General features: G+C 41.6%; 1 protein-coding gene across 5 annotated transcripts in view; it reads right to left on the bottom strand.

The window, feature by feature from the left end:
* Positions 1 to 5,094: 5,094 nt before the first annotated feature.
* The window catches only part of pcif1 (phosphorylated CTD interacting factor 1), a 110,284-nt gene continuing 100,084 nt past the window's right edge, over positions 5,095 to 15,294 (bottom strand). For 4 of the 5 annotated variants that reach the window (XM_059980410.1, XM_059980408.1, XM_059980407.1 and 1 more), the window contains one exon: positions 5,095 to 14,924. In XM_059980410.1, coding sequence (XP_059836393.1) covers positions 14,702 to 14,924 — 223 coding nt within the window. In that variant the 3' untranslated portion in view covers positions 5,095 to 14,701. The remainder of the gene's footprint in view (positions 14,925 to 15,294) is intronic. The other variant, XR_009514047.1, reaches the window with a different exon arrangement.

Below are 15,294 nucleotides of genomic sequence, written 5' to 3'. Positions count from 1 at the left end.
GCGCCGGAATGTTTTAGCATGAACCGCAGTTTTATTCCTTCCCCCTGTGTGAGGACGGAGGACTGAGGAGGAAGCGTCTTTGTGGCCGAAGACAGAAAAAAATTGAGTCTTCGCTGGACGAAGGGGAGAGACATGGAAAATCTTGGCAACACACATGGAATGCTGCAAAAACCCAGCATCTAAAGAAAAGAGCTGACAGTCGAGGTTGATTGGAAAAGGTTTGATAGGAGAGGGTGGAAGGGAAATGCAACCTGAGTGAAATTATAGACTCAGAATCAAAACTATCTTTAATATCAACTGTGAAATTTGGGAACAGCGGCCTCAGTACAACGCAATACATGATAATATAGAAACAAATAAGTATATTAATAACAGTAAGTATATAGAGTTAAATTAAAATGGTGGATAAACAGAAATAATATAAACAAAAGTGAGGTAGTGTTCATGAGTTGAATGTCCATTTAGGAGTCGGATAGCAGAGGGGAAGAAGCTGTTCCTAAATCGGTGTACCATGCCCTGGGTGATGGACGCCGCTGAGGCAACACTCCTTGAAGGTGTCTTCGATACTATGGAGGCTAGTACCCAAGATAGAGCTGACTAATTTTACAACTTTCTGCAGCTGCTTTCAATCCTGAGCAGTAGCCCCCCCTCGCCCCATACCAGATAGTGACGCAGCCTGTCAGACTGCTCTCCACAATAAATCTGTAGAAGATTTCAAGTAGTTTAGGTGACAAACCAAATCTCTTCAAAATCCTAATGAAATATAGCCACTGGCTTACCTTCTTCATAGCTGCATTGATATGTTGGGACCAGGTTGGATCCTCAGAGATCTTGACCCCCTCAGGAACACTCTCTCCTCTTCTGGTCCCTCTATGAGGATTGGTTCATGTTCCCTCGTTTTATCCTTCCTAAAGCCCACAATCAGCTCTTTGGTCTTACTGACGTTGAGTGCCAGGTTGTTGCTGCAACGCCACTCAACTAGTTGGCATTTCTCTCTCCTGTATGCCTTTTCGTCTCTATGTGAAATTCTGTCAACAATGTATCATCAGCAAAATTATAGTTCGCATTTGAGCTATACCTAGCCACATACAATGGCATGCAAGTAATTTCCATTACTTTGAATAGTTGAGTAGAAGATGAACTGATCTCCAAAAGTCATAAAGTTAAAGATGACACATTCTTTTCAACATTTTAAGCAAGATTAGTGTATTATTTTTATTTTGTACAATTTTAGAATGAAAAAAAGGAAAAGAGCACCTTACAAAAGTTTGGGCACCCCAAGAGATAACTTTTACCAAGGTCTCAGACCTGAATTAGCTTGTCAGGGCTATGGCTTGTTCACAGTCATTGTTAGGAAAGGCCAGGTGATGCAAATTTCAAAGCTTTATAAATACCCTGACTCCTCAAACCTTGTCCCAACAATCAGCAGCTACGGGTTCCTCTAAGCAGCTGCCGAGCACTCTGAAAATCAAAATAAATGATGCCCATAAAGCAGGAGAAGGCTATAAGAAGATAGTAAAGCATTTTCAGGTAGCCGTTTCCTCAGTTGGTAATGTAATTAAGAAACGGCAGTTAACAGGAATGGTGGAGGTCAAGTTGAGGTCTGGAAGACCAAGAAAACTTTCCGAGAGAACTGCTCGTAGGATTGCTAGAAAGGAAAATCAAAAGGCTAGAAGCCTTTTGCAAGGAAGAATGGGCGAAAATCCCCCAAACAGAAAGACTCTGTTTGCGTACACTGAACTGAAAGACTCTTAGCTGGCTACAAAAAGCATTTACAAGCTGTGATACTTGACAAAGGGGGTGTTACTAGGTACTGACCATGCAGGGTGCCCAAACTTTTGCTTTGGGCCCTTTTCCTTTTTTGTTATTTTGAAACTGTAAAAGATGGAAATAAAAAAGTAATCTTGCTTAAAATATTAAAGAAATGTGTCATCTTTAACTTTATACCTTTTGGAAATCAGGTCATCTTTTACTCGCTTAACTATTCACAGTCACAGAAATTTTGATCAGGAGTGCACACACTTTTGCATGCCACTGTAGTCATGGGTATATAGAGAGTAGAGCAGTGGGCAAAGCTGAGGTTAGAGTGTTTAACACCCTGAGGTGCACCAGTGTTGATCATCAGTGAGGAAGAGATATTATCACCAATCCACACAGAATTGTGATCTTCCAGTTAAGAAGTCGAGGATCCAATTGCAGAGGGAGGTACAGAGACCCAGGTTCTGTAATGTATCAATCAGGATTGTGGGAATGATGGTGTAAAACACTGAGTTATAGTCAATGAACAGCATCCTGACATAGGTATTTGTATTGTCCAGGTGAGCTAAGGTGTGTGACGAGCCTTTGAGATTATGTGTGTCTTAATCTATTGTGGCGCTAGGCAATTTGCAGTGGGTCCAGGTCCTTGCTGAGACAGGTATTGATTCTGGCCATGACCAACCTCTTGAAGCATTTCATCACTGTAGATGTGAGTGCTACTGGGTGATAGTCATTAAAGCAGCTCAGACTTCTCCTTGGGCACTGGTATAGTTGTTGCCCTTTTGAAGCAGGAGGGAATTCTGACCACAGCAATGAGAAGCTGAAAATGTCCTTGAATACTCCTGCCAGTTGGTTGGCACAAGTGTTCACAGCCTTACCAGATACTCCACCTGCCCTGCCACTTTGCAAGGGTTCACCCTCCCGAAAGACAGCCTGGCATCAGCTTCTGAGACAGAGATCACAGGGTCACCCAGTGCAGCAGGGATCTTCACAGCTGTAGTTATATTCTCCCTTTCAAATGGGCATAGAAGGGTTGAGCTTGTCTGGTAGTGAATTATCACTGCAATTCATGCTATTGGGTTTCATTTTGTAGGAAGTAATGTCCTTCAAACCACGTCAGAGCTGGCATGCATCCAAAGTCGCCTCCACCCTTGCTCAGAATTGTTCCTCCGATGAGTGTGGCCTCTTCGCGGCAGTAGAGGAGGCCATGGACTGGCATGTCAGAATGGAATGTAGAGTTGAATTGGGTGGCCATCGGGAGATCTTACTTTTTCAGCTGGATGGAACAGTCTCAGTGAAGCAGTCTCTCATCTACATCGGGTCTGACCAATATATAGGACTTCACACCGGGAGCACCGGACACAATAGATGACCCCAACAGACTCACAGGTGAAGTGTCATCCCACCTGGAAGGTTTGTGTCCTGAATGGTAGTGACAGAGGAGGTGTAGGGACAAGTGTAACACATTCTGCCTGCAAGGATAAGTGGCAAGGGGGGAGATCAATGGGGAGGGACAAATGGAGAAGGGAGTCACATAGGGAGCGATTCCTGCGGAAAGTTGGGCAAGAGGGAAAGATGTGCTTGATGATGGGACCCCACTGAAGATGGTGGAGGTTATGGAAAATGATGTGCTGGTTGCAGAGGCTAGTGGGATGATAGGTGAGGACAAGAGGAACCCTCTCCCTGATGGGGTGGCAGGAGGATGGGGTGAAATGGAAGAGATGTGGGTGAGGGCAACATTGATGCTGAAGGAAGGAAAGCACCTTTCTTTGAAGACGGGGAACATCTCATTAGTTCTGGAATGAAACTAATTCTGGATAAGTTAGGTTTACAAGAAAATCTGGACATGGAAGCAGCAGTATGAGAGAAGGGAATTTCTAAAGGACTCATTCCACAACCTCTAGGGAGTGACAGGGAAAAGGGAGAGATGGAGTGGTAAGAGCATATCTAAAGGTTTCATAATCCGCTACTTCTTACAGCACCTTTCCAGTTGCTGGAGTATAGTACAAATACAGAAAAGAGCGAGAGAGAAAGAGAGGGAATGTTGGGAAGGTGCTGAGAAGGAAAGGTTGGAGATTATGGCATGGGGAAATGAAGGATAGATGAGCAGCCTCACTGCCAGCCCAAAATGTCTAGAAGTTGATAAGGCCATACACCAACTGCAAACAACAAGACCCTGAGAACACATAGCATCCCTGCTAGCAGAGGGGAACCCAAGTCACAAATTCTAAAATTCCACTACCCTACAAAAAAATTATCTCCATCTCCATGAGTTGCAAATCATAATTCCAGCCAATGAACCCAATCTCTCGTCAGATATTCCAGTGCACTATCATTCAACAAATTTTTCAGTCTTTTTCACGTGTTCACTCATCAACCTTCCCATTAGAATGGAACTAAAGTAATGGGAACCTATTCAGAATCAGAAACAGTTCCTTCAGCATTGTGTGTTGCTCAAGTCTATAATTTCTGTCTTATATGTTGTGAAATCTGTTGTTTTGCTGCAGCAGTGGCATGCAAAGACATGAAATTACTATAGATCACAAAATAATTGAGTAGTACAAAAAAGTACAGGTAATGTTTATAGATTCATGGACCATTCAGGAGGGGAGAAGCTGTTTCCAACCAACATTCCTTGCACTCCAGAATTCCAGTTACTGAGCTGCAGTATGTAGAGGATGCTTGCCCACGTCACACTTGTAGACTGAACTTAAAGATATTGTTGGGCCATTCACCAAAGCATTGGAAAGGCCTCATGTTCAACATCCACAAGACAAAGGTTCTCTATCAACCTTACTACGCTGCTCTCCAATGAGGTAGATGGTGACACCCTGCAAATTGTGGACCACCTCTTGGAGAAAACAGACACTGATGGTGAAATTCAGTGCTGCCAGCCCAACCTTTGCCCAACTAAGGAAAAGTGATTGAACATCGAGAGCTCAAGCAGAAGTCTCATGGTATATTTCAGCAAACAGTGATCCCTGCTTTCCTGTACTCTTCTGCATGAATTACCTTAAGGCATTTCTCCCAGGCCAATGTTCCAAGACTCTAATTATCTCAGGTTATTCCATTGACAAGCTCAACTCCGGACTCCAGAACATACACTCTATCTGATCTTTCATGAGAAGATGGATAGAGGAAAATATTCAAGAAAGTATTCAAAGCCTCCATGAGAAAGAAAATTAATACCCCACAGGCTAAGAAGAGGATTAATGTTTCCTTTCACTGTGCAGGCAGTGTCTATGAACTGAGCAGTGAGTGCCTGTGCTTCAGCAGAGAAGGAAGTGGTCAGTCACATTGTCTGACCTTTCTGTTGAAAGTCAGACAAGTCCAATGCTGATTCAAGATTGTTTAATGTCATTTCCAGTACATGTATAAAGGGGCACAAAATAATTGTTACTCTGGATCCGATGCAACGTAAAAAATGCACTAACATAAAGAACACAACAATTTTAAAAGAAACACAATATTGTAAATACATAAGATAGCTAATATACATAGATTTTTGTATGTCCATAAAGTGATGCTAGCACAAGAGTGTCTGTAAATTGGTGATTGTTAACAGGAAATGATAAAGTGGTGATCAGGGGTGTGGAGTGGTGGGTTACCAGATAGAGGTGTTGATCAGCCTTACTGCTTGGGGGAAGTAACTGCTTTTGAATCTGGTGGTCCTCGCGTGGATGCTACATAACCTTCTCCCTGATGGGAGATGGAGATTATATTGTGTGGCGCTGGGTCTTCACCTGGTTGTTTCTCTCTTCCTCCCATCACTGTGGGTCATCTGGCTCTGGGGCTCCAGGATGTGCTGTTGCTGGATTGTGCAACACCCGTGCACCTGTGTACAATGTTCTGGAGAGCACCCTTGAAGTGAAGGGTATATCTGAATGAAATGTAGGGGATGCGATTAGCTTTCTCCACGATGCTCCTGAGATGGAGTGGCTTTGTTCATCTCTCTGGTCAAGGGCAGCCTTGAAGAGCTACAAGTGCTGTCAGGTTTCATTGTGTTAACTACAAGGAACAACTTCTAAGATCCAGCACCTTATTTTCAGTGCGAGGCAGCCTTTCTTTTTGATAAGGTCATTACTTTGAACCCTATAAAGGCACAGGACAATAGTTCCCATCATCTCTCCTCCCAACCCTCCATCACTACTCTGACTAACAATTTTGAACTTATTTAGACCATAAGATATAGGAACAGGATTAGGCCATTTGGCCCATTGAATCTGCTCTGCCATTTTTTTCATGGCCAATTCAATTTTCCTCTCAGCCCCAGTCTCCTGCCTTCTCTCTTTATCCCTTCATGCCCTGATCAATCAAGAACCTATCAACCACTGGCTTAAATATACATAAAGACTTAGCTTCCACAACTGCCTGAGGCAACGAATTTCACAGATTCACCAGACTCTGGCTAAAGAAATTCCTCCTCATCTCTGTTCTAAAAGGATGCCCCTCTATTCTGAGGCTGTGACCTCTGGTCCAATATTCTCCCACCACTCTATCAAGGCCTTTCAACATTTGATAAGTTTCAATTAGGTCCTCCCTCTTTCTTCTGAATTCTAGTGAATACAGGCCCAGAGCCATCACTCTTCATATTGCAAGCTATTCAATACTGGAATCCTTTTTTGAACCTCCTTTCAACCCTCCCCAGTGTTGGCACATCCTTTCTAAGTAAAGGGACCCAAACCTGCTCAAAATTCTCCAAGTGAGGCCTCCCAAGTGCTTTATAAAGCCTCAACATCACTATATTCTAGTCCTCTTGAAATGAATGCTAACATTGTATTTGCCTTCCTCACCACAGACTCAATCTGCAAATTAATCTTTAGGGAATCCAGCACAAGAACTCCCAAGTCTCTTTGCACCTCAGTTTTTTGAAATTTCTCTCCATTTAGAAAATAGTCTACCTTTCTTTTCTTTTACTAAAGTGCATGACTATACATTTCCTGACACTGTATTTCATCTGCCACTTCTTTGCCCTTTCTCCTAATCTGTCTAAGTCTTTCTGTAGCCTCTACTTCCTCAAAACTATCTGCCCTTCCACCCATCTTCACATCATCCACAAACTTTTCAGCAAAGCCATCAATTCCATCATCCAAGTCATTGACATATAACATAAAACGTGGTCCCAATGCAGACTCCTGTGGAACACCACTAATCACTGACAGCCGATAAGAAAAGGCTCCCCTTATTCACACTCTTTGCCTCCTGATAATCAGCTACTGCTTTATTCATGCTAGAATCATTTCTGTGACATGATGGGCTCTTAACTTAAGCAGCCTCATGTGTGACACCTTGTCAAAGGCCTTCTGAAAATCTAAGTACACAACATGAACTGTCCTGCTTGTTATTTCTTCAAAGAATTCCAACAGATTTGTCAGGCAAGGTTTTCTCTTGAGGAAACCAGGCTGATTAGGGCCTATTTTATTATGTGCCTCCAAGTAATCTGAAACCATATCCTTAACAACCGACTCCAACATCTTCCCAAACATAGAGGTCAGACTAACTGGCTTATAATTTCCTTTTTTCTACCTCCCTATCTTCTTGAAGAGTGGAGTGATATTTGCAATTTTCCAGTACTCCAGAATCTATTGATTCTTGAATTATCATTATTAATGCCTCCGCAATCTCTTCAGCCACCTCTTTCAGAACCCTGGGGTGTACACCATCTGGTCCAGGCGAGTTATCTACCTTCAGACCTTTCAGTTTCCCAAGAACCATCTCCCTAGTAATGGTGATATCACACACTTCTGACCCTTGACACTCTAGAACTTCCACCATACCACTAGTGTCTTCCACAGTGAAGACTGATGCAAAATACTTAATCCGTTTGTCCATAATTTTTTCCCCCACATCACTACCTCTGCAGCATCGCTTTCCAGTGGTCTGATATCCACTCTCACCTTGCTTTTACTCTTTATGTATCTTTTTTTTAGTATCCTCTTTAATATTATTGGCTAGCTTACTTTTGTACTTTTCCTTCTTAATGATTTCTTTAGTTGGTTTTTAAAAACTTCCCAGTCCTCTAACCTCCCACTAATTTTTGCTCTATTATATGCCTTCTCTCTGGCTTTAACTTCTCTTGTTAGCCATGGTTGTGTCTTTCTGCCTTTGGAACAGTTCTTCCTCTTTGGGATGTATATATCTGGTGCCTTCCCAACTGCTTCCAGAAATTCCACCTTTGCTGCTCAGTTCTTTTCCAATCAATTTTAACCAACTTCTCTCTCATGCTTCTGTAATTTCTTTAACTTCACTGTAATCCCATTATGATAGTAACCTCCCTGTTTGCTGGAGAAATTGTGGAAATTAAAATGCAAATCATTATCATATTTTTTTGGACTGCCCCATTATCAAAGACTATTGGAGGGGGATACACAATGCCCTGCAAGACATCTTTAAATGTGAAATACCCTTAGAGAGTAAGACCATATATTTTGGATATATACCTCAAGAATGGTTGAAAAGAGATAAATATTTAATGAATATAGTGTTGGTGGCTGGTAAAAAGACTCTTACTAGGAACTGGTTATCACAGGAGAGCCCAACAGCATCTGTTAATCATCAGCTGGAACAATTTGATTCATACTAGGAAAAATGGTTTAACTACATAATGGCTCATAGGCCTGATTTTATTCTCACAAATCAATGAATGTGTTGTAAAAAAAGATCACTCCCTACTTGTACATAGTTGTTTCCTTTTGCTTGTTTTTTCTTTCTGCTCTTTTCTATAAGTGTATACCTCAGATAAATACTTTGTGGAGATTTGTGACATATATGATATATATGTACAATGTCCGAAATACATCTTATGGAAATGTTTGATGAACTTCAATAAAAAAAATTACAAAAAAGAAAAAAACTCCACTGTAATACTGATACATCTGACTTTATCTTTTCTTTTTCAAATTTCTGGATGAATTCAATCATATTATGATCACTGGCCCCAAGGGTTCTTTTACATTAAGCTCTCTAATCAATTGCAGTTCGTTGCACAACACCCAATCCAGAGTAGCTGATCCCCTAGTGGGCTCAATCATGAAATGCTCTAAAAACCCATTTCATAAGAATTTTATAAACTAGGTCCAATGCTTACCCTATCCTCTGAGTTCCAAACTCTGTTGTATCCACTGCCTTTGCTCACATCATGGGTCAAGACCACTTTCACCCCCAACCTGCACCCCACAGTCATGATGATATCCACACCCCCACCTCTCTGACTGATGTCAACCTCTCCTCCAGTTGGTGGCTGTTGTCACCAACTAGAACTGTGCAGCCTGGAATCCATTCCTCTGTCAGCAAACTTATTGTTCATCACAATAAACTACAGGCAATCGTCAATGCCATGAAATTCCAACAGCCTTATCTTGCCATCAGGTACAGACTCTGCCCCCTCCCCCCCCCCCGGAACAAATACTCAGCAAACACCGACTCCTCCTCCACCGTGGGAACAATTACTGGTGAATAGCTCAGTGGTAGTGAGGAAATACAGAACAGCTTCCAGGGACATAAAGAGCATAATGGGCATGTATATGGCAGGTAGATAACTTGGAAAAATATGAGGTCATCCACTTTGGTAGGAAAAGCTAGGGAACTGGAGTATGCCTTTTTGAAAAATGTGAGACTGCACATGACTTATTGCAAAAGGATTTCATTACAGAAATACAGATTGTCTTTCTACTATGATGCAGGGATGCAGAGAGATAGCAGCTGGAATGCTGTGTACCACTCTAAATCTCCTTATTCAAGAAAGGACACACCAGTCTGGTGATACCCCCAGGGCAGAGAAACAAACACAAAATGCTAGAGGAACTCTGCAAGCTACACAGCATCTACAGAGAAATAAACAGTCAATGATTTGGGCCAAGACCCTTTCATCAGGACTGGAAAGGAAGGGGTTAGAAGATAGAAAAAGGTGAGGGAGGGAAAAAGAGTTACAAGCTGGCAAATGATAGGCAAAGGCAGGTGAGGGAGAAGTTTGGTGGGTGGGAGAGAGGGATTAAGTGAGAAGCTGGGAGATGACAGGGTTAAGACGTAAAGGGCTGAAGAAGGAATTTGACAGGAGACAAGAATGGACCATGGGAAAAAGGAAAGGACAGTAGATGAAGGTGATGGGCCAGTGAGAAGAAACAGGGTGAGAGGGGAGCCAGAATACTGAATGGAAAAAAGCGGGGTGGGGGGGGGGAGAAATTATTGGAAGTTAAAAGAAATTGGTATTCATGCTTTCAGACTGGTACCTACCCAGACACAGTGTAAGATGTTGCTTCTCCAACCAGAATGGCCTGATTGTGACAATAGAGAAGACCTTGGAAGGATGTGTACCGTGTCCCAATCTATATGACAGGGTGACTTCAATCACTACCTTACACTAGGATTGGCTAGTAGATTATTGTTTGGGTCAGTCAAAGTTTTCAGAGGTTGCTTATTACAATCTTGTGACTCACTGGTATACTGGGAATTATATACTCTGAGCCATATTGAATGGATGTACATTTTTTTAAAGAGACAAGTAAATGCCAAACCACAGCAACTTTTGCAACAAGTTGACATCACAAGCTGATTTTCACCCATATAGTTTCTGCCAGACAAGTGACGGGAAAGGATAGAGAGGGCAATCTTTTTTAAACAGAGGTGTGCAGTCTGTTTTAGGTGCACATATGAACCAAAGCTACTATTTCCATGCTTCTGTTACCCCAGTTGTCTGGTTATTGAAATAAGTACAGGGATGGGCATAATATCTCCAGAAATCCCTATACTGGCTATTAGCTGGTCTTCTGTTTGCTTGAAATGAGGAAATAGACTAAAAGATCTGTGGGGTAGGTGAAACCCAGTGAAGTTACAATGAATGAGAGGAGATAGATGACCAAGGCTCACTGGATGTTTCAAAGAGCTAGTTACTTATAGGATGCAAGGAATCTTGTTTTTACATTCTTGGCAAGTAATGAGTTAAAAGTAGGAAACTGAACAATGAGCACACATTAGAGAAGTTGGAAAGCAGCAGCGTCCTGAGTAACACAATCAAAGTTTGTTCCTCAGGACGTTGAAGAACATCTGAGTTTTTTTTTAAATACAATAACCAATCCACTCTGATTTCTGTTCAACAATTATAAAGAGATTAAAGAGTCTTGAGTTTGGGAAGTAAGTTTCAGATTTTAGCTTTATAGGTAGTAACTTACCTTTGAGTGTTGTGAACAATTTTGGGCCAGAGGTACTGGCATTGGAGAGGGTTCAGATGAGGTACACAAGGATGATTCTAGGAATGAAAGGGTTATTGTATGAGGAAGGTTGATGGCTCTAGGCCTGTACTCACTGGTATTTAGAAGAATGAGTGGGGATTTCATTGAAACCTTTCAAATGTTGAAAGGGCTAGACAGAGTAGATGTGGACAGGATGTTTCCCATGGAGGGGGAAGTCTAAGACAAGAGGATACAGCCTCAGGATAAAGGGGCATCCATTTAAAACAGATGTAGAGGTATTTCTTTAGCCAGAGGGCTGTGAATTTGTTACCACAGGCAGCTGTGGAGGCTAACTTGTTGGGTGTACTCAAGGTGGAGATTGATAGGTTCTCGATTGGCTATGGCATCAAAGGTTGCGGAGAGGAGGCTGGGGAGTGGGACTGAAGGGGGTAGAAAGCATCAGTCATGACTGAATGGTGGTGCAGACGATGGGTCAAATGGCCTAATTCTGCTCCTTTGACTGCTCCAATTTCTTAAGGTTTGCCATCCCATGTCAGGTTTAGTACTCAAGACCACAATTTGGAGTTCATAAAGTTAGAAAGCCAAGACAGACAGGGGGTGATGTGGAGGCTTTCTGTGAAAACAGGTGGAATGAAAAAACAGAAAATTTCAGTATTTAAGAAAAAAAATGGGATCAGGATGATGTCTTGAGACATGAGATTGCTGATGTGAGAATCTGGAGTAATAAATAATCTCCTGGAAGAACTCAGTGGGTCAAGCAATTCTTTTGGGGTGGGGGAAAAATTGTTGATATTTTGGGCCTCGACTCAAAACTTTTGATAATTCCTTTCACGTCACACTTGCTGCTTGGCCCACTGAGTTCCTCCAGCAAGTTGTTTTATGAGCAAGGTGCAGTGATTCAGCTACCAACAGGACCAATTAATGTGTAATCGGAAGTAGTGTTGAAGAATGTATAAGGCCAGATGCTCAATATGCATGGTTCAATGAATGACACTTTACACATTAATAACATAGAAATGTTCACACTAAAACATAGACAATAGAAAGTAAAAGGGATGGAGAAGTTCTGCTAAAACTGGGTGGGATAAAAGAGGGTTTTAATTAATATATCCTTGGAATAATGGGAAGGAAGTATCTCAATCATACAGTATTCCAGATAGTGCACATTTTACCGTGTATGGGAAGTCCTGCACTAGTACAGTATATAGCGGATGGGTACGAGGGAAAACCAATTCTGTAGAATGGATGGGGAGAGTTGAGTGAAGGTGGGTTCTGAAAAGTGTTTGGAAAGAGGTGAAGTAAGACTGGCTCTGAACTGTGGATATGGAGAGGTGATGGAAGGCTAGCTTTGTATAGTGAAATGTGTGGGAGGGCGGGGAGTCGAGTGAAGACCAGCTCTGTATTGTGCATAGGGAGAGGTATAGGAAGATGGATGCTCTTAATAAGATATGCACTAAGTGCAAAACTCAAACCATGTGGACAATGGTGCAAGACATTGCCATAGTTGAAGGATTTGAAGAATCTGACATGTTATACTCAAGCTAGAGTTTGTCAAAACCCTAAACTTCATTTTTCCTTATCAAACTTGCTAGTTTTATATAATCCACTTTATTAATTTATGAATTTAATGAAGGAACATCATTGAAGAATTCCTTTATGTGAAAATTATGCTGACATCATATGAAAAGAACGATTGAACCACAAGCAATGTGCCATGGGGTAACAGAGAATTAGGAGTCAATAGGACAACACAGAAGCACTGAATGACAGACATCACAGGGAAGGAACAAACATGGGCAACACCAGGTGGCAGAATAGCACAAGAGTACAAGGTGACAGATCAGCAAAGAACAAAACAATAGGGAAATGTGGGGCACAGGATATCTGGATGATCTCATGTTGAAATAGTATCAAACAAGGAGCCACAATTTAAAATGACAGAAAGGATGCAAGAAACAGAGATTGCTGGAAACTGTGGGTCAGACACAGAGGAAATCAGTTTCAGGTTCATAGGTTCTCTTGAAAAGTTTCCAGTCTGAAACATCAACTGTTCCTCTCTCCATGGATGCCGCCTGAACTGCTGAGTATTTCAGCATGATTCTGATTTCCTGCATCTAGTATTTTGATTTCACAGGGGTTACATCATGGACCATTCTATACCAGGTTTCTGAGAATAAGCTGTATTTTATCAAAAAGCACAAAACTGAAAATTTTTAAACAATCTGGAAATACTCAACAGATCAGGGCAGGTCCTACACAAAAAGACTTCCACACAATTTGTGACTCTCCTGACAAAGGTTCATAAGAGGGTTGACAGGCTGACCACATTCACCTTGCTTATATATTTATATATTAATTTTTTTTTTCTCTAGCAATTAACTCATTTTTAGTTGTCCCCAAAAAGCAATAATTACAATCACACTCAACGCTTCACTTTGCACAGTTGCTGTTTTAAAGTTTTGTAGTAGGAAGCTGCTTATCCAACCTGATGCTGTGTACTGTTACAGTAATACTGTCATACAATACTTAGAATGCACCCTTGCCCAGATCAGCCAGGTTCCCTCACTTGCCTGCATTCAAGTTCAGATGTGTTTCAAACCTAGACTTCAGTTGTGTGACGTATTAACCAAATCCCTAGTGCAGCTGAATCAAAGGAGTACTATGCATGAACTAAATGTTATGAGGTAACCACCATTTCTCCACCATTCTGTGGCTATGTGAACCTTCTGTCAGAAGCTGAAAAAGTGGAGAATGAGTATCTCTGGTGACCTGGCTGTGCTGGGGATAAGTGCTGTGGTTGAGACAATGCATGGACAGCAATATCTTATAATCTCAGTTACTCTGTGACAGGATATCTTGTTAAACACTTCTAGACAAATCATTCCTGTATTTAACCCTTCACTGGGTGGCCCAAAGAAGAAGAACATTGAGTTCCAGTCACTTGAAGCTGAGCGCTGACTGAAAGTACAGAGCTCCCTTGCATTCTATCCAAAACTCCATATCCACAGCATGCTGCACATGTGGGAAACTAACCATGCTGACTGAGTGCACAATGCAAGTCTCCACAATCTTTATGAAAGAAAGCTTTTACAATAGGGCTCTGAGCTCTCATCCCATCTCTTTCTTCTCTTCCTGTAGTTTTCAAGGTTTCCCTTCATGAGTTCATCATGTTCCACTGCGTCAGTGAAGGATTAAATGCAAAGATGGACAGTACACACTAGATGACATACATTTGCACACTCAAGTGCATGAAGTTGTCTTTGAACAATTCAGAGATCGTCTACATAGGTCAACAAGAAGCAATACTTCTTAAAAGGACACCAATGAATTCCTATCCATCACTTTGTACATTTAAACTTAATTCTCAGCAATATAAAGAAATTCCTATACACACGGCATTAAAATGGAGAATGTCTACAGCCACTATTTGCAAAGTTTACAAAAATTAGACAGAATTGCATAATCTCAAAAAAATAAAAAAAAAGCTGATAAAACTGACACAGTATTCCGTTAAGAAATATTTTCATAGAATATATTACACAAGACACATTCTGTTTCTCTCTCCTACATACCTTGGTAAAAATAAAAGCAACAAACAAAACAGTAAGAATACAGAACTGTAGTTCTGCTTAGTAACACTGTACATATCTACATTTCTTGCTGGTGATGACAATAGTTCTGCAGCTTGTTTCAAGTCAGTCTGTTTAAAATAACATAGAGCATTAGCTCTATGTGCTCTCTTTATCAATCACAGTTCAGTGGTGCTCGGTGTTGCTGCTATGGTCCCAATTCTGTTCCTGGTCTTTTTCACCAGATGCCACAGAGGAGGATGAGGAAGATGATGACTTCCCTGTCATTTTATAAGCTGCCATTAACTCCTGGACCCGCTCTGGAATAGGCCCCCATTTTGCAAAGCCAGCATCATTCTGCAGGAAGATGAGAGCTGTGGAGTGCACAGCTTTATAATAGATGTCTTCCCTGAAAGCAAACACGACACATTTCATTTCATCTCACCTCACATTATATCTAGAGCTCCTATATAAAGTAACAAGTTACTAAAAGGAATGCATTTAGTTTTACACTAGGCCACCCCAACAACCATACTGATTTTCTGGCACCCTCACTGCTTTACACCAATGCATCTTCCTGCACCTTCCCCAAAAGCCCCCCCCCCCCCCCCCACACACACACATCATTTGTTCCATGCCCTCACCTGATTACAATCTCAACACCTCAATCTGATCCTGGCTGCCTCACACCCACACCTCTCACAGCTGTCTTTCAAACAATGACTCTCCCTCACCCTGTAACTCCCCTCCTTGCTTTCTCTCCTTAACTGTTCTCTATT

Source organism: Hypanus sabinus, chromosome 9 (assembly GCF_030144855.1).
Source record: "Hypanus sabinus isolate sHypSab1 chromosome 9, sHypSab1.hap1, whole genome shotgun sequence".
In the NCBI taxonomy this organism is placed as follows: Eukaryota; Metazoa; Chordata; class Chondrichthyes; order Myliobatiformes; family Dasyatidae; genus Hypanus; species Hypanus sabinus.
The sequence above is the reverse complement of the archived record's forward strand: the minus strand, read 5'-3'. Positions and strand labels throughout refer to the sequence as shown.